Source organism: Ursus arctos, unplaced genomic scaffold (genome assembly GCF_023065955.2).
Source record: "Ursus arctos isolate Adak ecotype North America unplaced genomic scaffold, UrsArc2.0 scaffold_12, whole genome shotgun sequence".
Taxonomy (NCBI): domain Eukaryota; kingdom Metazoa; phylum Chordata; class Mammalia; order Carnivora; family Ursidae; genus Ursus; species Ursus arctos.
The window spans coordinates 21,910,560-21,936,954 of NW_026622786.1; the positions used below are offsets into that span (position 1 = coordinate 21,910,560).

At 37.5% G+C, this 26,395-nt stretch overlaps 1 protein-coding gene across 1 annotated transcript in view; it reads left to right on the plus strand.

Annotated features, from left to right (window-relative positions):
- The first annotated feature begins 3,477 nt into the window (after positions 1-3,477).
- Positions 3,478-26,395, plus strand: part of OLFM3 (olfactomedin 3) — a 43,783-nt gene continuing 20,865 nt past the window's right edge. Inside the window, exons 1-4 of the mRNA XM_026497502.4 lie at positions 3,478-3,622; positions 13,267-13,413; positions 19,189-19,344; positions 24,272-24,491. Of these exons, the coding sequence (XP_026353287.1) occupies positions 3,494-3,622; positions 13,267-13,413; positions 19,189-19,344; positions 24,272-24,491 (652 nt within the window). The 5' untranslated portion in view covers positions 3,478-3,493. The remainder of the gene's footprint in view (positions 3,623-13,266; positions 13,414-19,188; positions 19,345-24,271; positions 24,492-26,395) is intronic.

Sequence of the window (26,395 nt, forward strand, 5' to 3'; positions counted from 1 at the left end):
TCACATTTTCTGTTAGATTACTAGATTTAGTAATATTTTCACTATTTACTAGTGATAGAACTTTTTTTATTATTTTTCAAGAAAAGTATATAGGTAATCATGTACAGGTAATTAAATCTAGATATTATCTTAAAGTTTAAATAAAATCATTGGTAGTTTAAGACAGTGTGTGCCTAAATTAACCATTTTTGTCATCTATGTAGGACACATTATTTTTACTAGGCTTTTGTGGTCCAGTGAAATTAATCTTTTCTGAACTCCATATGTATGGTACATTACCATTCAGGGATTTTCTCTACCATAACTGATATGTGACAATGAACTCTATATTCTTCCTACATCATACTTCTACTTGTATTTCTTATCCTGATGAATATTCACCACCCAAACTCCAAATCTGAAATTCCCCCAGGTAACTTCCTCTCCCTCACTTCTTAAATCTATTCAATCACTAAGTGCTATCAAATCTACCTCAAATCTTCACGGAATCCATCCTTTTGAAGTTCACCAGAGTTTCTTATTTCTGGACTTCATCCTCTCTTGCCTAAACTAGGAGAACATGCCCCTAAGTGACCTTCTTGTCTCGGATTTGCTTGGCTATTACTGCAATACCCATCTGTCTATCCTGCATCATAAAAATGCCAAAGTAATAATAATTTGAAATTTAAATCTCAATAACTAATGACTTCACTGCTTTGCTCTAAATTCTTGAATTACATACAAGATAATTTCCAAACATTTCTGGGTGACCCTGAAGGTCACTGCTAGTATTTCCAACTTCATCTCTTGCTACTTACTCCATCACCACCATTCACACTATTCTTAATGGAACTTCTGTAACCATGGGTTTCTTGCCCCCAAAATAGGTTGTTACTTCTACATAGAATAATCACCTCCCCCATCTGCAAACGAGAACTCAACTTCTAAAATGGAAATTATAACGATAATCACTTCCCTAGATTATAAAAGCACAGCAAACTATTTAGCTCTTTACAAATAGTAGCTATTTTTATTTCCCACAACTAATAATCATTATAATTTAAGCTTTTTTATTCAATGTGGGCCATTTAAACTTATTCTTAAAACAACACATTATATAGATTTGATGTTGTTGATAAACACCACTGAATTATAAACTTGCACTACTGTTCTCTTTCTATTCTTTACTTACTTGAATCTCTGAGAAATTACAAGCATTCCATTTGTGTTGTGTTTTTCTTTCTTCCTTTCTTTTTAAGGTATGCATTTTTCTTTTTTTTTTTTTTAAGAATTATTTACGTATTCATTTGAGAGAGAGAGAGAGGAGGAGGAGCAGAGGGAGAGGGACAGGCACACCCTGCACCCAGCACTAAGCCTGATAATGGGCTCGATTTCACAACCCCGAGATCATGACCTGAGCCGAAATCAAGAGTCCGACACACTTAACCAACTGAGCCACCTAGACGCCCCTCTTCTTTTTTTTAATTTGCAAATAAGAGCACTGGTTCCCCTGACATTCAAGCCTATATTCTTCTAAAGATGTTATTATTTTGTTGACTGATAGTTCATTCAATAACTATAATTACCATCTGCCATGCTGCATCTTAAATTATCTAGCAATTGCATGTATATTAGTTTTCAATTCTGGAAATTAAGCTCTTGAAAAGACACTTCCCCTTTGAAATCAGGTAAAGTTCCAGGTGTATTTTTCAAATAATTAGATTTGTAAATCCACTCTGCTCTTTGTTATTGCCACGTTGTAATACTAATGTAAAATTTCACAGTCCTTTCTATGAATACTCTTATTCAAGGCTAACTTTAATATATAACTATTGTGCTTTTATCCTTACTGATCTCTCATATTATGTGATTTTTGAAAGACACAAATAAGTAACATTTGGTTTTCTAGGCCTGTGGTTAAAAAAAAATAAGAGTCAATTAAAATCATTTGGATGTATTTTGAAGGGGGAAAAAAAGCCTAAATTCCTAGGTAATAGAGGCAAGGAAGACTTGACTTGAGGAGTCTCTCAGTATTCATCTTAAAGCTCTTTTTGATAATAAAGGGCATACACACCTCTATAAATATGTATCTCTTTCAATTTTATTAAAGACATTTCCTTATTTCTCCTGCCAAAACTGTTTATGAAAAATATATATCTTTGGCTGAGAATTCGAGCTACAAACAATTCCAGAATTCTCCTAAGGAATCAAAATAGTATGCTTCCTTCTTATAACAGGTTCCTTCCTTTTCATTTAATTTTCATTCAGTCATATTTCCCTTCCTGTCTTCTCTTGACATTTTTGTATTTTAGAACACATATATTGTACAAGACAATGGCCTCTGATTTATTCCATTCGTGACCTGAGATTTGGATATGGGCAATTCATAGTATTTGTAAAAAGAATATATTAATACTATCCATCAGCCCCAAATTCAAAATACACATTTGCCAAAGGAACTCTAATAAACAGGTCATTGAATTTTAAAGCTGAAAGGGGCCTTGGAGAGCCTGGAGTCCAAACCTGAAAAATGAAAGCCAAAGAATGTTAAGTCACTGGCCAGTCACTCAACTAACCAGACGAAAAAAGGACTGGACCCTCAGACTTCCTAAATCCAAGTTCTGTGGGCTTTTTTAGTAAATCACATGTTCTCTCATGACAGACTTCTGGTATTGGTCTCTCATTCTTCACAAGGTGAAAATACTGTTAAGAGAGTTTGTCTTTTGTCTGAGCAACTAGGAAGCACTCATTCTTAAAAGTAAAACGTGAAATTTCCATAACAGAAGCTTCCCTCTAAGGCTGCCTTTTCTATCTATTCACAAGTAAGTTGCCTGGGGTAATGTTCTCCACTGGCAGTAGCTATTAATCTCTGAGGTTTTTTTTTTTTTTTTTTTTTTTTTTTTTTTTTTTTTTTTTTTAGAGGCAACAATGCTAATTTTAGGTTACTGTTAAAAAAAATAAAAACCTCTTATTCTCAATATCTGATCATCTTGGAAATTCTTTGCAGACTTTGTTTTCATGCTCTCCCAAAAAGTACTCTGTCAATGCCGGGAGAAATCTGTAGATATTAAGTTCGATGTTTGAAATGTGCACTTTGGCAGACCTCCATCTAAAGGTGTATTTTTTATGAAGGATAAAGAGCAGCTGATTATACTCACAAAAACCCCAGAGGAAACAGACTCTGTTGATGGTAACTGATGACAGTGGAGCAGGAAGAGCTCAAGTTTCCCTCTCCCTCCAACCTTTGCTCTCATAATTACCAACCAAGCCCTATCAAGAATATTTCCTCTGATGAACCAGCAAAGTGTCCGGAAAGGAAGGAAAAGGAAGAGCAAGGCACTTGCCACAGGATGGGGGAAAGAGGTTCTGCGAGCTTTCCCCAGTGATTAGAGCTGGGAAAGTTGATCTCTTTTCATGCTGTAGATCTCTTTTCATGCTGCAGTCACGCCTCCCGCTGCCAGCCCAGCACCGGGATCTTAATCAGTCACTATGAAAACTCATTAGCTCCACAGCGATGAGTCCTCCACTGCTGAAGCTTGGCGCTGTGCTTAGTACCATGGCAATGATCTCCAACTGGATGTCCCAAACTCTCCCATCCTTGGTAGGACTGAACACTACGAGACTGTCGACGCCAGATACCTTAGTAAGTCACTCCGGTGGGCTTGGCCATCTTGGGAAGTAAGTGCATTAAACCAGTGGGCTGGATTTTCTAAACTGCAAAGGCTGAGATTTTGCTTCTCTATCTGCAGGGCGGCTTCAGTGATACAATATTTATGTGCTAACCTTAGTTATGGATATTTCTTTGGGAACACTTTAAAGCTACACCAAAAAACAAATGGGCTGTCTGAGAAATTAGCTGTGAAAGGAAATACTGGACTCATTGAATTCTTAAGACTGATAAGCTTTAACTTCACTATATTTACCTGAGGTTTGAGAGGCATTCCTTAAGAAATGTGTTTTATTTTTTTTTATCATTTTACTTCTCCTTTTAATGTCTGTAAAATCCCCATAATTTTTCCTACAGCATATGTTATACAGTGTATTCTATCTAATCCAGTCTTCCTATAGCAAACTCTTCCTTGGAATTCAATTCTTAGGACTGTTTGCAATGCTTCAGTCCGAGAAGCCAGCCTCGTTTAAATAAAAAAACCTCAGCAGTTTAAAGTCTGCCAAAAAGACTTTAAGAGAGCTAAGAAACACAGGCAATATAAAACTTACTTGATAAAATCATCTCTCTTTAATTGTTTAATTTTTTGTAAAGACTCTCCTACCACAAGTCTAGCTCCTGTAGTCTTCACTCACATAAAATTAATGTCTTTTTAACCCTTCCCACATTATAAGGAAATCATTTCTGGTACTTCGAACCATGGTTTAGTTAGCAATACTCTAAAACCTTTCAAATAAAAATGAAAACTATTGATTTTTCAGACAAAAGCTATACATTCAAACAGAAGGAATTCTTAGAAAAATCATTTCCTTGCTATCAGATAAAGTATACAGAAACAATTAGTATTTGGAGCTCTTCTTATTTTTATCTATTTTTGCCACTGGATTATTCCAGTGGATCGAAAAGTCAGATACTGAAAGAAAAGTAAGCTTCCATTTTCAAGACTTATTTGCAGGTACTACTAATAATTAACCAACAATGTGTAATTAACTAAGTAGAGCCAAGTCAAATTAATTACATAATTTGCTAGATTCCGCCAGGGCTTAGGGCACGAGCAAGGCACATGACACTTTGTTTGACCCACTTTTATGCTGACCTCCCTTAGGTCACTTAAGTCACCTTACTGCCTCTACTGTTGAGATTCCCCTCCCTACCTGCATGATGTATGTACGGCAGGACGGATGTAAAACAGATTTCTAGTTATAAAGAAAGCATGATATGTCATCAATAAACAATTATAAAATCAAATTAATTTATGTTACTTAACATAGACTGAGCCAAATTTTCTCAATGTTCAAGAACCTGACAGTTCTCGACAACTTAGTTGTTGAATTAACTCTTTCAGAAAATGAATCTAAACTAAGAAATTCATGAATGAGTTATACTCCAAACTTCGTACCTTGGTTTTGATATGTATATTTTTTGTGTATGTAGACATTGGTTTTCTTACTTCCTATTGTTGCTGATGGAGGAGAATCAAATTTCCAAAATCATGCATGATTCTTTCAAGACTTCTAGTTATCTTGTAAGGTTAAAGTAAATTCACTTTCTTTACTTCCTGATTAGTAATCTGTTGGTTGAAAAACAGAAAGCACTGCTATGGTCTGTGAAGATTCTGATACAGCCAAATCCTCCTCCGGGTGACAAAAATAATAATAATAATAATAATAATAATAATAATAATAATAATAATTCAGGGAAGCTTACACTATGGTATTCTTCACTAGAAAGGAGAAACCAGCTTGCAAAAGCTTTTTTTTTTTAAATGTTTTACAGAAGCAGCATACTTTACAGTAGAACAATGGCTATGACATTTCCCTACCTTAATTATTCAAGATAATTGCTCATACCTTATGATTCCCATGATGAAAAATGAATGAATCTGTATTTCCTAGATTAAGATCATAAAATGTTAATGCTGGAAAGGATTTCTGAAACCATCCAGGCCAGTTTTTTCACACTATTTTTGGCAGTGGTGCCTTTTTTCCCCCCAAATTAAATCTTATGTAATACACGCTGAATAAATATTTGTCGAGTGAAACTTGAAGTGGAAATCCGATTTGTAAAGAGGTCATGAGTCAAATAATAAATGATGAGGGGTAGCATTTAGTGGTCCTCCACCATCAGCTCCCTCCCCACACAATCAACCCCTTGCCCTAGACAAGATTCCTCCAGAGAAACCTCATAGCACTCAAGAACTCAACTGGAAATATGAATGATCTAATCCAACCTCCTCATGCTGCAAGTGGGAAGAATGACCCAAAACGCGTTAAGTGACTAAACAGATTTCCGCCAGCTGGTCAATGAGAGAGCCAAGGGTGGGAGCAAGTCACCTGCCCACAGTTCTGATCGGAGGAGTGATCTCATCCTTCACTAGTCCTTGCCCTTCCTGGCTCTGGTGCCACAGTAGGTTCTTTCTGCCCTGCTCAGGTGGTTTCCCATAACCCTGGACTCCGCTTCCCTTCAATGGAAGGGTTAACAGTACCCTTCCTAGGAGACTTAGTTAGGATGTCCTGCCCTTTACAACATTCGCGCTGTATGTCCTCACTATAGACAGTATAAATGGGATGAGCCTGCAATTGTGTAAACATCAAAAAAAAAGAGTAGGTCTTAAAATTTGTTTTATGAGTGTTTATGGGATGTGCACATGGTAAAAAGCGCAGATTTACACAAATACGATGTCTTTCTTTGGAAGGGGTTGTTTCAAGTGACCTGAAAAAAAATAAAAAGAAGAAAAAAAGGCTTCAATAATTAAATGCAATTAAATCTGTTTATAGCAAGTGTCTCTGAAATAGGCAGTGTACATTTGATTGTCTCAAAAGCTGAAAGAGGTTTTTAAATTTCCAGGATATTTTTGTTAGTAAGTAGTTAAAAACAGCTCCTATTAGGGGAATATGCTCCCTCTTGTTTTTGTTAGAATCTTGAAACATTTCTTTATTCTCCTCTCTGGCCCTGTTTTCTTTCCTCTTTCCTTTCTTTCTTTTTTCCTTCCAATGTATCACTGGCCCATCAGCCTTTGGAGAAGGCTGGTGTCTGCAGAGGTGAAGCCTTGGCTCTGAGAAAGCTCAGGCTCCCTCTGGCACTTCCCTCTGATGCACAGTAACTGCCCCTTGAGGCTGAGCTTCTGAGAAATCCCCCATGCTGTGGACTCCACACCAGGAAGAACCTGGAAAAGAGCAATTAAGTAAGCAGAGGACGTTCAGCAGACACCAGCTGCTTCCCAGTCAGCCCGACTGCTGTGGTGGGAAGAGGCCTCAAAGGGAAGCCATGGGCATAAGTGATTTGTTTTGCTACAGTTTCAAGCATCTAGCTGAGTTCTCCTCATAAACAACTACTTCCCTGAGTTAGTCAGTTTTAAGTTCTGTAAAATGAGTAGAATACCCTGACGTAAATTCTCCATACTTTCTAAAGTTCTTATTCTCAACTTTTGGACTTTTTTTCAGTCTGCATGAAGACTCCTGACTTCTGTGTTTTGCAGACTGTTTTTCTTCCTTAAATCCTTCGGCAATACCCCTTGTGTGAAAGGGCAACCAAACAAATTAAGGAGTGGGAGATGGATGAGAAAAGAGAACGGCAAACCTTGAGAGCCACAGAGAAAGTGATAATTGCCTTTTTAGAAAGAAAAGTGACACAGATACAAGAGTAGATGTATTCCTGTTTAAGCACTTAAAGCAGAAGTAGGGCCCAGAGGGGAAAATTACAAAGACAGAAGTTCAGATCCAGCCCCTCAGCTTTCCGCCAGTGGAAGGGGCTGCAAAATTCTTATCATGCAGAGTTTGAGTGGAAACACAAGAACAGACAGAAGTGTGACTGAGTGGGAAGACACAGGACGAGATATGACCTCTGAGTCTTTCCCAACTCTAAGTCTTTGTGATTTCCAGAACATGAACAGAGGTGTTCAGCCAACCGAAATCTTGTATCATTGGGTTTTTTGTCATTTGTTTTTGTTTTTGTTGTTTTGTTTTAATAGTCATTTTTCTTAGAGCCTTGAGGCTTTCTTGAGTAAAAATATGCATTTCTTATTTCAGTCCCAACTAGTCTCATAAGAAATGGGAAGAAAACTGCTATGCAGTGACATCTTTATTAACACATCCTCCACGACACGGCTTCGTTCAGCGTGGTCTGTCAACATCTCTCCCATTCCTTTCCTCACATTTCTCCTCTCTCCACAACTAAAGCCATTAGCATGCTAAACCACATTTCACTCTCTGAGACCAAACATATCCTCAGACAAAAAATTTATAAGGGGTTTCATCATCACTTAGGTCTCTCCACTCTAAATCAAATAGGGTCCAATAAATGGATTTTTCTCTGTTTTATTTTCCCCTACCTTGTACACAACTTCCAATAGGTAAAGTCCTTATTCTTTTTTGCCTGAGCCTGTACTTTTATGAAATGCCTAGAAACTCAAGATAAAATGTAAGACCTAGCAATGTTCAACTAGCTGATTCGGTTCCCTTAAAAGGACCAGAATTCTGTCCTTTGCCTGCCCCTCCACCTGGGCACTGATAAATGTTTGCAGAGCCCACCACAGGAACATCCAATAGTCTTGTGACCCTTTACTGCAAATGACTCCTCCGGGATGCCAATTGCTACTTATTTCCATACTGTTTATTTATTTTTTAAATTTATTTTCATATTATTATGTTCAATTAGCCAACATATAATACACCATTAGTTTTTGATATAGTGTTCAGCGATTCATTAGTTGCATATAACACCCAGTACTCATCATCACACACGCCCTCCTTAATACTCATCACCCAGTTAACTCATCCCCCCACTCCCTCCCTTCCCTAACCCATTCAGTTTTCCCTCCCTTCCCCTGTGGTCTTCTGTGCTATTCCTTATGTTCCACCTATGAGTGAAACCATATGTTAGGACAGTGCCCTCCAACTGCCTCAGTGCATCTCCTCCAAAGCAAATTTTTTTGGCTATTGGTGAGTGGACATAGACTATCTGTCCACATTTATCTGCAGAGGATGGGAGTAAAGACTCTGGGCTGACAGTTGAACAAAACTGGGTCTAAGGTCCTATACATGACATTTACTAAGTAAATGACTTGAAAAAAAATTGCTTATGTTGAGTTTCAATTTCCTCATGAGTAAGATAATGTCTATGTCTAAGGAAAGGTAGTTGGTTCAAAAAAAAGTGAGATTAATACCAAGGGTGGGATTTTATAAACAGAAAAACAAACTGAAATGCAAGATAGATATATATATATATATATATATTTTTTTTCCCCCCCTTAACTTTTACCTCAGTCTTCAGGATCTCTCTTTTCTGGTACAAAGCCCCTGGAGTTTTGGGAGAACTCTCCCACAGTAGCTTTATATTTATAAAGCATAGCTTGGTAATTAAATTATAAGGAAAGAATCCAGACTTGAAATCCAATTGTTAAAATTATCATTTTAATTCTCCTATTTAGAGCATTCTTAAATATTTCATGAGTTCTGCAATATTAAAAACTGTTAAATAGTTCATTTAGTTCTTCTAATTAACACAAAAGGTTCAAAGAGAACTGCATCAGTAACCACTATGATTAGCGATGCTTTGGATAGTAATAAACCACATGCACCCTCCAGGTCCAAGTATTGGCCTTCACAGCAGTTCCCCAAATGCTTTCAGGGTTATCTTTAGCACTTATAAAAGGGAATTTCAGATAACTGGTGGTGTAGTGTGGTGGTTAAACTTTCAGACTCTGACATCAAACTGACATGAAACTACAAATCCCAGCTTCTGATTACCCCCTGCATGACCCGGAGCAAGTTCCTTCTGATCTTTAAGTCTCAGTTTCCTCACCTATAAAATGGGTAGAATAACATAACCTCATCCATAAGGTTAGTGTGATATTCAAAGGCAATAGTACATGCGAACTGCCAAGTAATGGCCAGAGCTGCAAAAATGTTTGCTATTACTATGAGTTTTACAGACACCTGAATAATTGCTCTTGTAAGTTAAAATGGCAGGTCTTCTTTCATTGGTATCCAAAAGTCGTCTGAATATTTCCTTCTACCTGAGGTCTTAGCTGGTTTTATTTTGATCCTCTTTTCAATGCCACTTATAGATGCCCTAAAAAAGAGCACTAGAGATGTTCATAAAGCTCCCTTTATTTATCACTGACCCTGACAAAGAGGGCTCTATCAAAACCCACAAGACTGTCAGGCTCTCATCTTTTATATTAGCTCTTTAGTCTTTTGAGTTACCTTTTTCTTGCCAAAGAGGTAACTTGTTAGAGTTGAGATCATTCAAACTAACTCTGTAGTAGATAAGGTCATGGCTCTTTTCAATGATTCCTACAAGAAGACAGTTGGAAGTACAAACAAGACCGGAGTCTACTTTTATTAAGCTGACACTTGAGGGAGAATGCTAAATGAACATCAAACCCTATTCACCTTTCCTGTTTCCCTCATTCCAGAGAGCACCTGACACCTTGCCCTGTCATGATAAGCTCCTCACTAGTTAGCCAAACACTTGGCAAGTGAACACCAATATTAATGCTGCCAGGTTTAATAATCGGTGTTTGCACTGCTGTTAAAGATGTTTTAATATTATAATTGGGTGACCCGTGCTCCTTTATCCAAAAGCTAAATTTATCCTAGTGACAAGACTTAATTTTCTGACATACTTGAGATTTGTGTCCAATGTTAGGTGAAGTCTAACTCAAACTATAGGACCTATGTCTAGATATTTAAACCCCATACTGTTAGTTTAAACCTTTAATTGTATCACTGAAACCACTCTGCTGAACTATTCCTATCTCCATTCTGTAATCTCTGCAAGTTTTTTCTTCTTTAATACAAAAAGGATAACACAATAATCTTTACGATGCTCTCTGATTCTAATAATACATAATTTTAGGTTCATCTTTCTATCCTAACTGGATATTCAGGTATAAATGCTAGAAGGGATGAGAGAATGAAAAAGAAAGGAATAATAATGAATCCAATGCTTCAGAAATATAGGGCAGCATAGGAAGCTTCCATGAATTATCTGAAAAGGGAGATTAAAAAGACCACTGGCACCATTTGCTTCTCATTATAGATCAAGGACAGGGACTATGACATGGTCAAGAGTTTCCTGAGTTTATAACGTATAGCTTCAATATTTGTTCATGATTGTGGGAATGCCTATCAGCACCCTGTAGTGATTATTGCCAAAGCCCTTGAAAAGAAAAAGAACTGTGTGTTGGTTGATGGTATGCAATGATCTGGGACCTGGGACAGAATAAGCAAGAAACCATATCTGTTCTGCTGTGAATTCTAGAAACCGAAGATCTCACAGATGATAGCACATCTGGGAAAGGGAAGTCAGCCTGCATTAGTTCTTTAAAGAGGCTGCTTTTAACCTGGCAAAACACTCCAGGTCTATAGGCAAACAGCTGAGTCCAGTAACACTGGGCATTTTGCAAGACAATCTTCTGCTGGCCTCCCTTCACCTCCTGGTTCCTAATCGCATCTCAGTTCACAACCCTCAGCCCTTCTCTCACTCTTCCTCAGCCTTGGCCCTCCAATCTGATTCATTAAATATCTCATTTCCTAGACTAAATTCATCCCCCTCTTCTCCTGATCATGCAAGAAATACCTATCTGCTGAATCCCTGGAAACCACAGAATGACAGATAGAGAAGGGCTGATGAATTTCAGATCCTAGCTGTAGAAATAAGCCAGAACTTAGCTGGAAAGAGGCCCACTGATTTATATGATATTTCCATAGGAAAAACAAATTCATATCAAAATGGATGGTTTGTCTATGTAACATCTGTTAGGTAATTTTTTTCAATATCCATGATTAACCTTTAAAAACAATTATCTGGCTTATTATCTGGTTAGTCAACATCATACTGATATGGCATTGTAATTAAAAGTAGGAGTCTAGAGCTGCACTGTCCAATATGGAGCCCACATGTAACTCTTGAGCATTTCAGATGTGGATAATGCAAATTGAGGTAAGTCATAAGTAGAAAATGTACTACTTTTCAAAGACAGTACCAAAAAAAGGAGAAAAAAATAATATAAAGTATCTCATGCATAATTTTTATATTGATTATATATTGAAATATTTTGGATATATTGAGTTAAATAAAATACATTAAGATTATTTCTTTTTCCTTTTTCAAGCCTATTAGAAAAGTTAAAATTATTATATTTCCATCTGACAGTACTGCTCTGGAGCATACTGCCTGGTTTCATATGAGCTCACTACATCCAAGCTGAGTGTTCCCAAGCCATTTCCTCTTCTGTGAAACGGAAATAATAATTCTTGCTTCTTAGGGTACTCCTCTGTACTGCTTTATCATCCAAGTCACTGCATGGGAGCTGTCCCTTGGAAAAGGGCCTGACCCTAAACAGGCTGCATTCTTCAGCCTACGCAATCCCCAAAGAGAAACTCAACTGAGGGTCAAGCCACCGATAATCTCAACAGCTGGAGGAATGAATGAGTGCCTCTCTGGGCAATATATCATGGCATCCACAATGACTTCTGTTTGTACAATGGAGAGTATACGTTTAAAGCACAGTTCTCTCTGAAAAGTAACTAGATAAAAAATGAGGATACTTATCTGTGTACCTGATAGAATGTACTTGTTGTGACAGGAAATACCTAGTGGCTGGATTTAAACCAAGTGTTGAAATAAAACATATGAAAAGCAAATAGCAATACTAGACAATACACGTAAAATGCCCAGTGAATAATACAGACAATCCTTCAGAATAGGAAGAAACCATAAGGGCTTAGTAAACCAAAGGTTTATAAAACAGGTATGCCAAGCAGGAGAAACAAAATAAGTAACATACAAAGATATGAATCAAGGTGGCATGCTTTCAGGACGTACATACACCAATCTGACTGGAAAGAAGTTTCCTATAGGAAGATACAGGAGGAAAAACTAGAAACATAAATAGGAGGCTGACTGTAAGCTGCCTTCTTCACAGACAGGAAAGCCACTTTAAGCTAGGGTTATAAAGAGGTAGGGTGATAAGTGCACAGAAGTGATTTAAAAAGATAAATTTGGCGGACTATGTCAAAATACTCTCTTTAACCTCTTTGGGACTCTGCTTCCTTTGCAAAACCATGCTGATCTAATTCTTTTTTTTTTTACCCTATATTCTTATATCCTGCTTTTCTAGCTTTATTAGTAATTGGCCCTTCAGTACACAGGAAGGTCCTTAAGATAGGGCCTTGCTTCAGAATATCACACATGGATAATAATCAGAAAAACATATATATACTACTAACTACGATTTACTGCTGAGAAAGACAAGCTAACAGATCTTATGTAGAAAGACTGGTGATATGTGATTCAGTGGTTATCAGATGCTTCTAAAGTTGCACTAAAATGTCCAAATATGACCAAAAAACAGTAGGAAGTGCTGTAGGGTCAATACGTAGTTAATAATACGAACAAATAGAAAGAGGAATTCTCCTCCTGGGGACCCATAAGGAAGGTGGAAATGAATGAAGCTTTGCTGCCTATAGAAGTTGTTTAATCTCTTTGTAACTTTAAAGAATAAAAACAGAAACGTCATCAAAAAAGATGCTTTGCTTAAAATGTTACAAACCCACCTTCTCTTTATCCTGTAATGGAGCTCTGTGTTATGTGTTTGCCATTGGTTTGCTCAGACTCAGATTAGTCCCAAAGAAGGCTGGCAGGTGTACAGCTCAGCCCAGGACCCTGACGGACGATGCATCTGCACAGTGGTCGCTCCAGAACAAAACTTGTGTTCCCGGGATGCCAAAAGCAGGCAGCTGCGCCAGCTTCTGGAAAAGGTAGGTGTCCCGTCCTCCGTGCATTTTTTTTTTTTTTTTTTAAATCTACCATTCCTTGAAAAGGAAATGTGGGAAAGCAGGCCATGGTGAGGAAGGTCCTTCCAATTTTTGTCCCCATTCTCAAATAAACATTTTTTTTTCCCTTCCCAAAAAGGAGTACTCAAGCTTCCCGCTCTACTGTTCTATTTATATTACTTTTTACTTTTCTCCATCTTACTGTCTCAAGACTGACTATCACACATCTTAATATCCAGTTGGTCTCTCCTTAAGGGAAAAAAAAAAAAAAAAGGCAAGAAGTCTTATTCCCCTGCCAGAAATTTATCCACAACTCCCAGGATCACACTAGGCTCTTTGAGCTCTAGCATTTGAATCCCATTAACAACCTTGCAAGGAAGTTAAAATAATGGAATGCAATATGCAAGCTATCTGAACAGATAATGAATAATTTCAAGTATTTATCATCATTCTCTAAGTCATTCCTTTGAACATTAAGCTCTTCAATTTCATTCAATAGCATTTTCTCCATATAATTTACTTAAGCCGGATCCATAACAATCAAACGCAGAATGCCCTTGATTTATTCTTTTTTACAGATAAAAGTCAGCTCATGAAAGGTTATTTATGCTTAGTTTGAGGAGGGGAAAAAAAAAAAACACCAAAACAATGAATGGTTCTTTCAATTATTCTCATTCAGAATTTCACTGTGTTGGGCTCTGGATATAGTAGGACAGCTGGGTGGCCAGACTGATGGAAGGATGGCACCATGTTGGAATTTTAAATACCTTCAGGGATAATAAGATAAATTAGGTAGTATGTGCTTTTAGAGGACACGATACTCAACAATTCACTCTGTGCAATATCATTTTCATGATCGTTCACGCAATGATGGCAGTGAATAGGAACTTTTTATGGAAAATTAAGAGAAGCTAGAAAAATGAAAGCATCAAATTGGTTAATAGAGACATGCCTACTTTATGCAATAACTTTCTTCTACTGCCATATAATGAAAGTAAATTTCCTCCGTGTACATTACTTGGAAGTCTACTGATGCGCTAAGATTTTAAGGAAGTTTTTTTCCTTGTTTTTATACAACGATTAGTCTATTTTTCCTCCCCCTCTCCTCAGAGACATCAATCTATTGGCTCTCTCTTCTTAAGTCTCTTTTTATAAGATCCCATCTTCCCTTGCTCCTTCAATATCTGTCTCCCAGACAAGAGCAAATGTCATTTTCATTCAAGTTAACGACCCTAGCTAATGTGCCTCTCAGCTATTAGGAATCGTGACATATGACCTGTGATTTGTCTTGGGTATTGCTTACCAATCTTGATTTTCTTTATTTCTATGGAAAATATTCAAATACATAGTTTAAATCGTTTGGTTACTAGGGAAATTAATTACATTGGTAAAAAGATTTATTCTTTTAAATCCAATTTCTTTTCTATTAAATTGTATTTCCCCTCAAATTACAGACTTTCTGCTCCTATATTCTTTTCTGTGCAAAAGCATCTTTTTTCTATATCAACTATGGTAAGAAACATATTCTTAAATACTATAACCTTATTTCTTTTACTGTTTTTCACTATTTGCATTACATACACTCACCCCTCTACAGATTGAGACATTTCTTCAAAAATGAGTAAAAAAAAAAAATGCAAATAGTGTCAGGAAGTGGATAATACCCTCTACGGGTCCAAAGTGAAATGTATTCCAGAACTGTGATAAAATCAGGAATTAGTGTAGGATGAATAAGGAAAAAAAAAAAAAAATACCAAGGAGGTTGGCTGAAAGCAATCACTGGAATGTATATGACCACTATCTAATATGTAACATGTTTAATGTTTGAAAGAAATCCTAGAAAATCACACTTTTAAAATATCGTATTTAAGTGACCCAAATGCCCACAAAATTTATTAACAGAATCGAGGTCTCTACAAGTTATGTTTATTAAATTCCTCACTGGAGAGTATTATAGGCCAAGAGGAATAGTCAACCGTGTACAGAGAGTGGCTTGAAGGAAGGAAGTAGCCCTGGTTTCCCGCACTGACCCAAATGGGAAAGAAGCGCTCCTTATTCAGCCTGAGTCAGTTCCTTCCTGACTTCTCCACAGTTCCCTGTCTATCCAAGGCACCAGATGTAAAAATAAGAGCATGAGTTTCAGCAGCCCAGTCACTATTAACCGAAAAACTGATGTAGTCCTAGAATAAGGAAATATTTTTAAGAAGAATAATGCCGATAACAGTATGTCCCATACATCATGTCTGTATCCACTCTATTCAGTCCTCACCGCTGAGGTCCGGGCCCTTCTAAGTGTACGTAAAAGGAAACTGCTCTTTGAGTTTAAAGAACCTAGCAATGTCACTCAACCAGTAGGCTCAGGGGCTTTACCAGATGCGTCTGGCATTTTCTCAACGTCACGCTAGTATCAACCAGAATGTCACTGGTGGTACCCACACTTAACTGTCAAGTATTTTTAATCAGTATCTTTATTACCTAATATTTAAAGAATCACAGTTGGCTTCACAATATTTCAGGTCTTCATACGCCCAAACTAAAACTGTTCACTTAAAAAATGTTTGTTAGCTGTGTGTAGCTTCTCTGCACAGTTGAAGATGTCCTGCCTTGTCTAGGACAGTATTTCCTAGAGTGTGATTTTTGGAAGAGGATGCCAGTGACATCCTCCCAATAAAGTAATTTTAAGCAATACTGTACATGATACTTCACTCTTGATGATTTCCACCACACAGTTTAATACTAAAGGTTCTGTGAAGACCTACAGCAAAGAATCTGTTCAGTTTCGTTAATGCCAAGGCTATCCAAACATATTGAACTGGGGGGCTGCGTTTTTTCCAAGTTAGCCTCCACAATAATTATGAATTAGAGTGACAATCTAAGTTAATTTCTGTTCAAGGTCAGAAAGGCCTCGGACATTTTATTTATACAAAGAACAAGATAAATAGTTTAAAAAATTATCGATGAAGGGAGACAGTGAGCTTGCCAGATGATGTAGAGAGGGTCTAAACACAGGGACACACACGGAAAACTAAACTGCGGAACATGAGCAATAAACAGACTTAAAGAGGAACCACAGCTGATGGGTCTCCTTCCTACAAGTGTAACTGTGGGAATCCAGTCTCAGGTATCATCAGGAAACTGATGCTCAGGGGGTCTCTGTAAACAGTAGGAAACTAAACATTGCTGGGTATAGCCAGCAGGAAAAGCAAAAGACAGCCCAGAGCCAAATCCTTTCCAACTAGACAGCTCTCTCGCTATCCATTACCCCAAAGGTAGCTCTTATAATTATGCGTATTTCTACAATATAGATGGTCACAATCAAGTCTCGGCAAAAACTCTCTCAGCGCATTTTCCCACAACACAAAGTTGAAAATTAACTCAATAGGGTTAGTCAGACCCGAAATAAAAGAGAGGCTATTTTAACTGTATCCAGAATATCTCATTTGCCTATCATTTTCTAACTGCATGGACTCTGCCTAGGTATATGGAATTCCTAGGAAAATATTGGTCATGCCAATGATGGGTATCTTCAGAGACAAATGCCATATTCAAATGTGTACATAGTTTCTTTAATACAAATGGCTATTCTTTATTCATGCTTAACCATAATGGAGCTGAAAATTATTTTGAGAGCATTAAATTTATCCAAGATCCAGTACCATTTCCATCTTTCAATGTTGTCCCGGTAATTTTGTGCTGCACTAAAGATTAAAAAAAAATGAAGCTGCCTAAGTAGGAATGATAGTAAATAAAGAAATATTTGGGATAGATGTAATGCTAGAGTGTAACAGTAACAGATGGAGGGAACTTTCCTTAAAATATTAAAATACTAATTACCTATTACTACTGTTGGAAGCCTAAGATAATTTTACCCAATAGATATTCATTGAGCAATTAGTCTGTGCCTGATTCTGTGTAAGGTCTTGGAAATAAAAGATTTGAATAAGACGCAGCTTTGAACCTCACAGAGCTCACAGAAGGGCAGCCGCTTCTGTGCTCCTACCCAACACAGACAATACACAATTAGTTTTAATGTAAGCTAGACTGTAATATACACTGAAAAGATAGCATTCATCAAGGCAGTGCTATGGATGAAACAGCAGAAAAAAAAAAGGGAAAATATAACCTTCTTTAATAAGTAGAATAGGCAAGCCAAGGCAAGCAGAATGCACTGCCTTTTCGGAATGTTCCAGTTCTGAGGAATGTACCAACAATGGGCTCTTTATAACCAGCTGGTCCACTGAGCTTCGTGACATACGTGATGACAAAGACTGAATAAATTACTCCTTCTTTATTTGTAACTCACAATTGTTGCAATGAAAATAACTTTTTACTTATATATAAATAATATGTTTATTTAAAAATCAAAAGAATAATGCATAAAAATGTATGAAACAAAGTAAAACTCACCTGAAATTCCACCACAATGTTTTTTCGTGCTTTCCTATATTCATTTCATATAAATAAAACATAAATTTCTACGCAGATTTACATATATTCTGTTTAGCAGGAACTCCTTTCTATAACTGTTCGTTACTTCTCTTCTCACCCACACCTCACCCCCTGCCAAAAAACTAACAACCCAATATGTATTCTTCTAATCCTTACATACCTCTCTCCACCTTGATTTTTTGCTCATATGCCCCATTTTCTTTTATGTGTATATGTGTGACACACACACACACACACACAATCTGATTTAGAATAAAAGATCAAATTATATAAAGATTGTTAACGTTTGCTCTTCTCACTTGCTTTTCTCATAGAAATTCCTCCATGTTGAGCAAAATTTAATAAACACAGGGATCACTCAGGGATTCTGATAAAATGCAGATTCTGATTCAGTAGCTCTGGGGTAGGCCCCAAGAGTCTGCATTTCTAACAGGCTCCCAAGTGAGGCCAAACTTGTTGCTCCGTAGACAATACTTTGAGTACCAATGTACAGAAACCCAGCTGACCCTTTAAAACAATGTATTCGTACTCCATTCCCCAATTCATTTAATAGCTCTCCAACTATTAGACATTTTCACTTTGTTTTTAGGTTTTTGCTGCCACAAAAAATGAGAGCAGCCTTTCTTCCCTCACTTCTAGATGTTTTATAAGTCACCTGTTTCCTATTTCTACATAGCCTGGGGCCCAACGAACCTGAGAAGTTACCATCAGCTTAATCGGTGTTTACGGTCTATCTACCAAACACTACCAGCTGCCATTTTCCAGGTCTCTTAAACACTATGTTTGGGGGTGTCCCAGCATTGCCACCATGCATCTTGGTCAATTCAATCTCACCCCTGGGAGAACTTAAGATGTGGAAGTGACTGTACTGAAATGAATGCATTCTAATTCTATTGCACACATCACCATTCACGATTGCTCAATGACCTGATCTTGAAGAAATCAGAGTTAGTACTTACAGAAACAACTCATTTTAACATTTAACAGCTTGGGGCATCTTAAGCTTACAAAGCCCTGGAATGAAATTTCCATTTTTAACATTTACTTTTCTGATTTACTAAATTCCATTTATTTATCTCTAATGTTAAATGTCAATTTTATTATTTCCCGCCTAGGTTTAATTTTCCCTTGTTGAATTTTTGGAATGTTTATCATGAAGAATGGTTCTTCTGAAAACATATCGTGTAGGAATGCAAATAGAGATTTGGTATTTGGCAGTTCTTCATGTTAATGTCATTTTTGCCACTTCGGCAGTGATTGGATATTCCTGTACACAGACAATAATGTATAGCCAATGTTCTTGCTTAACAGGTTCAGAACATGTCCCAGTCTATTGAAGTCTTAAACTTGAGAACTCAGAGAGATTTCCAGTATGTTCTAAAAATGGAAACCCAAATGAAAGGGCTGAAGGCCAAGTTTCGGCAGATTGAAGATGATCGGAAGACGCTAATGACCAAGCATTTTCAAGTAGGTTTGACTTCTGCAATCTTGTCAATCCAAATCAGACACTGAGTGTAATGGACAGCCAGCATGGCAATCAGCTAGAAATAACTGTTCATTGGCCCATACTCACAAGGTTAAAGACTCACTGGGGAGGCCAGTCATCTCTCAACTGAAACTGACCATTAGCTGGTAGGAATGCATACTATAAAAAAAAGCTCAATCTTCCTAGAGCTTGGTGGAGTTTCTGGATATATTTATAGGCAATTCAATATCTAAGACAAGGGGAACTCTCAAGGAAAATTAATAATTAAATTTATCAAAGTTTGTTCTGATGACTTTATGCCCTGCTAATATGAGGAGACATATAGAGAATATTTATTATTAAAAGAGGCAATATTACCATTAATAGTAGCATACAAAAATAAAAAGAAGGATGTTTGATAATTTGATACAAAGCCTTTTCTTGGACTTTAAGTTGTTGTTGGCAATTATCCAAAGCACTGAAAATGCAGAAATAGTGCTTTTAGGCATGCTATGTGGACGTTTAGTACCTAGGTATGACAATGCCATATTTTTAAAAATCTGACTATGATAATACCATTTGAGCCTCTATTAAAAAGAAATAATCTGCCTCCAAAGGGATAACACATGGTTTATAAAACATACTGTGGTTTTATAAGCATGAGAGTTTCTTTTTTCCTTCCCTTCTCTAGTGAAATTCACTGCTGATGGTAAGGGAATGGGCCTGAATTTAAGCATGAGAAGTCCTTTCACACAACGGTGATGGGCACAGAGCTAGTCAGGGACATGTGACGGGATCTCCACATAGCACATTCTGATCTGGCAGAAATTTTCATGGTTTCGTAATTTTCTTCAGTGGTGCTCAGGAGCCTGAGGAGGTAGGTATAGAAAACAGTTTTTGCACTGAACCAGTTTTAAAGTTTTACCAGGGGGGTACAACAGAAAAAAGAGAGGGTGAGAAAGCTGAGGGTATTGACAAGAGATGAGGCTAAAGGGATGAATCATGAAGTTTAAGCTGAAAAAAGTACACAGAGCCAGGAGGTTAAGAAATTAGAATGAATTAAAGCAAGGCTTAGAAGATACAATAAATGTAAATATTATTGGAAATGAGAGAATGATGGGGCGCCTGGCTGGCGCAATCGTTAAGCGTCTGCCTTCGGCTCAGGGCGTGATCCTGGCGTTCCGGGATCGAGCCCCACATCAGGCTCCTCCGCTATGAGCCTGCTTCTTCCTCTCCCACTCCCCCTGCTTGTGTTCCCTCTCTCGCGGGCTGTCTCTCTCTGTCGAATAAATAAATAAATAAATCTTTAAAAAAAAAAAAAAAGGAACTGAGAGAATGAGTGAACCGGATGATAGAGAATTTGTGGGGGAATGGTAAACAGCGAAAAATACAAGGCTGAGGAGAAAATGAGTGAATGTTAACCAATATTTATTGAACATGTACTGTGTGCAAGGCGGCGTTGGGCCCACTGCTGGATGCGTAATGATCTCTCTTCTATGAAAGACAACTAAACAGGCAGGTAAAACTGACAGTAAATAGAAGCATAAACTATTTAACAGCACAAAGGGAAGAGTAATGTTATTTAATTTTATTCAGAGAAGATCTGGAGAAGAGTTACAAGATTTGGCAGTTTTCAAGAAAGCAGTTTTGGACTCGTCCCCCCCACACCCACCCCATGCACACAGACACACAACCAAAATCACAGAGGACTTCAAGAAAACTAGAACATTTCCAGTGTTCGGGGTTAGGGCTAGGCTGTAGAGGAGTAACGGGAGCCGGATGCTGAGGCCATCAACAAGGTAGCAAATGGTAAGCTGGCACTTACAGCACAGAGGGAACATTCCCAGAAAGGAAGGAGGACAGAAGGAGAGGTGCTCAGGGTGTCTGGCATGGAGTGAAAATGATTCAAGCTCAGATGGACAGGGCAGAACTCTGTGATGCCAAGGGATGGTTTGAGGGTGCCAAACCTGGCAGGGCTGGGGACACATGATGAAGCATGTCCATCTGTGGGAACTCTTGGGAGAAGATCAGAAATAAACAAAGAGATACAAAGCTGAGAGAAACTCAAGGAAATAATTCGCCTTTTCTGTAAGTTTGCCCAGCAGCAGCCAGGCTACCAATAAGAAAACTTAATTTTCAGGCAGCACCATATGAAATAATGATTTTGATTTTACTAGTTCACGTAATCCAAGTAGATACTTCAGTTATATGTAAAAATCCAAACAGCAATATTTTTCTGAAGAATTACACATATTCAACACACAGTTCTGACAACATTAAATATATATGAGCTAATTTAATCCTCTCAACAATACTATAAAGTAGGCACCATATTTATCTCCATCATTGAGATGAAGAAACTGATGCAATCTGTTCAGCATTAAGTATCTAGTATGCATCAGAACCACAACGTCCAGCTCCAGAGATAAGCCTGCTAGAACCAGTTCTACACTGCCTCTCCAAGTAGACTATGGCTCTCTGAAACTTAAGAGTAATAATTAAATGCTAAATATGTTTGTTGAATTTAGGTATTCACTGAGTTTGAGCATGAGTCAGACGGTGACTCAGCAGCTAGGTGCTGAGGTGCCATATTTGAGACAAAGAACTGGAACATTCCAAAAGTTAAGTTTACGTCAAAGAATACTTTTAAATTGGAAGAAAATCCTACTCTGGTACACCGTTTTCAACTTATCAAAAACACTAAGTAGGTTCTGTTTTCTGTATTTTTTAAGGTGGAAATCTTATTCTAGTTATCATACTTGAGACTATCAGTCCTATAGGAAAAGGGCAAGATAGTCTAGCTACAACCTTTGCTGTAATAACGACGTAGTAGAAAGTGAAATTCTAGAAGAAATGAGGAAGCACAGATCTGTGTTATTCTACTTTAACCTTTGAAATATTTGATATGTATATTGGTCGAACTTCCCATTGCTCTCTGCCTAGCGTCAAGAGTTTCAAAACTGATTACCAATAATCAAATTACGAATTTTTGAGAAGACCCTAAAATATAATTACCTATGTTTTTTTTTCCGTTCAGGGAAAAAAGTCACCAAAATTGTGACACTGAATCGCTCTCTTTTCAGTATTCCCATAGTGTAACATAAAACTCTTCTTTGTAACTGTTGTTACAATATGCAGCAAATGCAGAACTCTTCTTATTAAAATCATAATGAAGCAATTGTGTCTTCCTTTTGGGACGCCATAAGATGCTCAAACTAATAAGTTTATTTCCAAATGAGCCACCAAAATGAGTAAAGCTATGCAATTCCACCTTTTCACTGTGATATTTATGAGTCTTTCTCATTATGAAGACTCTGTCCCCTCCCACTCAACATGGACATCTAGACAAAATCGAAAAATTCTGAGCTTACAGAGCAAGTGGAAATTTCCCCACAAGAAACATAAGCCCATAAATCAGGGCAGCAATGGGAGCTCCTGCTATTTTAATGCATTTATAGTAATAACATCTTCCAAATGTAATTTTAAAATGCAATTTTCAGCTCCTTAAATTAGTTAGTGTACAGCATGGTTTCTGACGGCACCTATGGATTATTCTCAAATGATCCTAACAGTGACAGCTCTTTCCACAAATGAGATCATCTGTAAGAAAAACATACAACCGACTCACACTCAGGATATATTTTCACTGACCACGACCACCAAATTAAAGGAAAAGAAGAAAAGGTGACATACCTAGAAATTAAAACTGCCTGTGAGGCTCAGTCCCATGATGCTAGAAATAAGACACTGTGTTGGCAAAATATGCTTCTTGTTTTCCAGATGAAAATCAACTTTGCAGTTTCAAACAACTCTGTACAACTAGTTCCTTTGTTACATAAACTGTGAGCACCTTGGTCCCTGAAAGAGTTAAGAGTTAATTCACTACATGGGTGAGCAACTCTGCCTTACTTAAAGAGCTCTAAATTATCTATGCTAAGGCAAATGGAGTCAGAGTGTGGGTAATAATTCAAAATGGTAAACAGCAACATGCATTTTTTCGAGCTTTGAGGAGCTTTGCATGATTTATTATGCTTGCTGAACCTACCTTCCTAATGACATTGTGCTAAGATGGATGTTAGAAAGAATAAGGAATACCTGAGCATAATGGAAGGGACAGTGTAGAAAGGCATAGCTGGAATGATTCTAAGTGTTACAGAAAAGCTGTTCCAGGATCCAGAGTTTCTGGTAAGTACCCCCATAACATAGATAATGAGTCAGTGAGTAATTAGAGTTAACAGACATCGGATATTTGACCTATCTCTAGCAATTCATCCTTAGAAGATGGACCCTGATTATATTTCCTAAATAATCCATTGTTCACACGATAAAATGCTACCAGAAAGTGAAATAATACATTAACCCTGAATTGCTACCATAAAAAGTTTTTATAATTATGATAAGGCTAAATCTGTTTTATAGAAAAGCACAGGGGTGCCTGGGTGGCTCAGTCACGTAAGCATCTGCCTTTGGCTCAAGTCATGATCCCAGGGTCATGGGATCAAGTCCTGCATCCGGCTCCCTGGAGCCTGCTTCTCCCTCTGCCTCTGCCTCTCATGAATAAATAAAATCTTTAAGGAAAAAAAAAAGAAAAAAGAAAATCACATAACCATTTAAAGAGAGGTTCTTGTATTGAGATAAATGGATTGACTACTAATGATCATGTAGCCACTTACATTCTCACAAAGTACCTAATTTTAACCAAAAGTCAATAAGAATTTTGATATACAAATACTGAATCAATATGCTGTTAACCTGAAATGAATATAATGTTATATCCTGATGACACATTAATAAAACTTTTCGTTTAATTTTCAAAAAAAAAGAATTTTGAATCCGTTTTAATAATCTCCTTTAAGTATCATATTAAAAAGAACATAGTGGCTTGATCCGTTCAAATGACGCTCAGAAACAACTGGCTGCTTTTCACAGGAGTTGAAAGAGAAGATGGATGAACTCCTGCCCTTGATCCCCGTGCTGGAACAGTACAAAACAGATGCCAAGTTAATCACCCAGTTCAAGGAGGAAATCCGGAATCTGTCTGCCGTCCTCACTGGGATTCAAGAGGAAATTGGTGCCTATGACTACGAGGAACTGCATCAAAGGGTGCTTAGCCTGGAAACCAGGCTTCGTGACTGCATGAAAAAACTGAGTAAGTAGAACAATTTCATTTGTTTAAGTTGTGTTTTTACGTGGTTTCAATGAAAACTGCGTTCTTACGTTTTGCAGATAGTGATAAATACCTAATTACAGAGAAACCAATGCCTGCTTTCTAAGTCTAAGTATTCCTCAACGCCTTAAGCAATGCCTGTGTAATCAGGGTTATTTGATTAACAGTTGCCTAATTTTCAGAGCACCCTGTTACCCTTTGGTGGCTTGAAATAATACAGACGATTCTATTGGCTACACCAATGGCAATAGGTTACTACAGACGGATAATATGTGATGGTTAATCATTACTTGGCTAGAAGGGAGGAGAGGCATTTTTAGTAGTGGAGCAAGTTAGAAGCTGGGAAAAAGGTAGTTTGGGACCAAATATGAAACAGCAGTGATTAAATCAAACAAAAACAATTCCTCTACTATAGAGAATTGCCATCAGCTAGCTGTTCTGATCTACTCAAGAAATAAAAAGGAGGCACCTACTCAAATATATATTCACTACTCTGCAAGGGGTCAAGCATATGACATGGGATACGGACTCTAGTTCTTGACTCCTAAAATGTGTGGTTCAACCTGCTCTAAGTCTACAAACTCTTCCACTTCATCCATGAGCTAATTATTCAACTGAACTCATCATGGCACTAGTTTGTAATTTAATACAAAATAAATATATGGTCACAAATTGAATAAGGAGGGGTTGTTAGTCCATTTAGGAATAGTATTTTAGTTGTTGACATGAAGTGGTATGCCAGGGAGGTCAAGTCAATAACCACAGAAAAGTGTTCCCTCAACAGAAAGAAAAACTTTTCTGGAATGGAAAATAAACTAAAAAGAGAAATGAAGAATTTGGAAAAGATAATTTCTCGTAAAGACAACTTCAGAAAATAAATGTAAACACTTAAAATTTGAATGGCTGATGAATTCTTTAAAGACTATTTTACAAATGCAATCCAAATGAAAAAAAGAGAGTGAATATACAACACGTTACGTTTAGTACAGTGGGGAATCACCACATCAGAGGCCCCACTGCAGTCAACCCAGGATTTCCAAGAGATTCTGACAAAATTACTCAGAAGGCAATTAACCCTAAAGCCTAACACTAAAGCAAAACACTTGTACGGACATCCTCAGTTCCTTATCCCTCACCAGTCAAGGCCCACACTTTTCCCCTGTAACTCTTCTCTTAACACTCATGACTCCAGTAGATTCCGTGACTCCAATTCTGCACCTTTCATCCATTGTCCACATTATGGCCAAAGGGATTTTTTTGAAGCATAAATCTGAAATTAGTTTGCACTGCTGAAAATCCTAGGATATAGTCCACAGCTTATATGTGGCCCACCCTACTTCTCCCATCTTAGGTCCTGCCGCTCCTCCCCTCACAAGCTCCATCCCAGTCATGTGTGTTCTACACTTTCTTATCACAGGGCAGTGTTGAGATGCTTGTCCCTTCTGAAACACTCTTTCCCATTTACCTTTCTATGTCAACACATGTTCACTTGCCACATGAAACAAACTCCCATTCATTTCTCACGTCTCAGTTTAAATGTCATGTCTTGCCAGAATCCTTCATTGTTTTCCCTGCGTGTACTACGTGTCCCAGCTAGGTGCTCCCAAATCCTGATATTTCACCAATGATTGGACTTTTCATGTTTCATTATCATTGTATGTGTAATTGGAGAGCTATCTTCTAGATTTTTATTCCATCAGAACAAGAGCAATGTCTATGATACTCCCTTTAAACCTTGTATTCCCCCAATGCCTGGAAAACTGCCTGACAAAGAAAAGTTAGTAAATATTTGCCAAATAAATTAATTCTAGAAGGAACCATAGAGTAACAATTTCTAACTTTTAACAAAGTAAATAATAGCTATTTCAAGTCGTATTTAAAAAAAA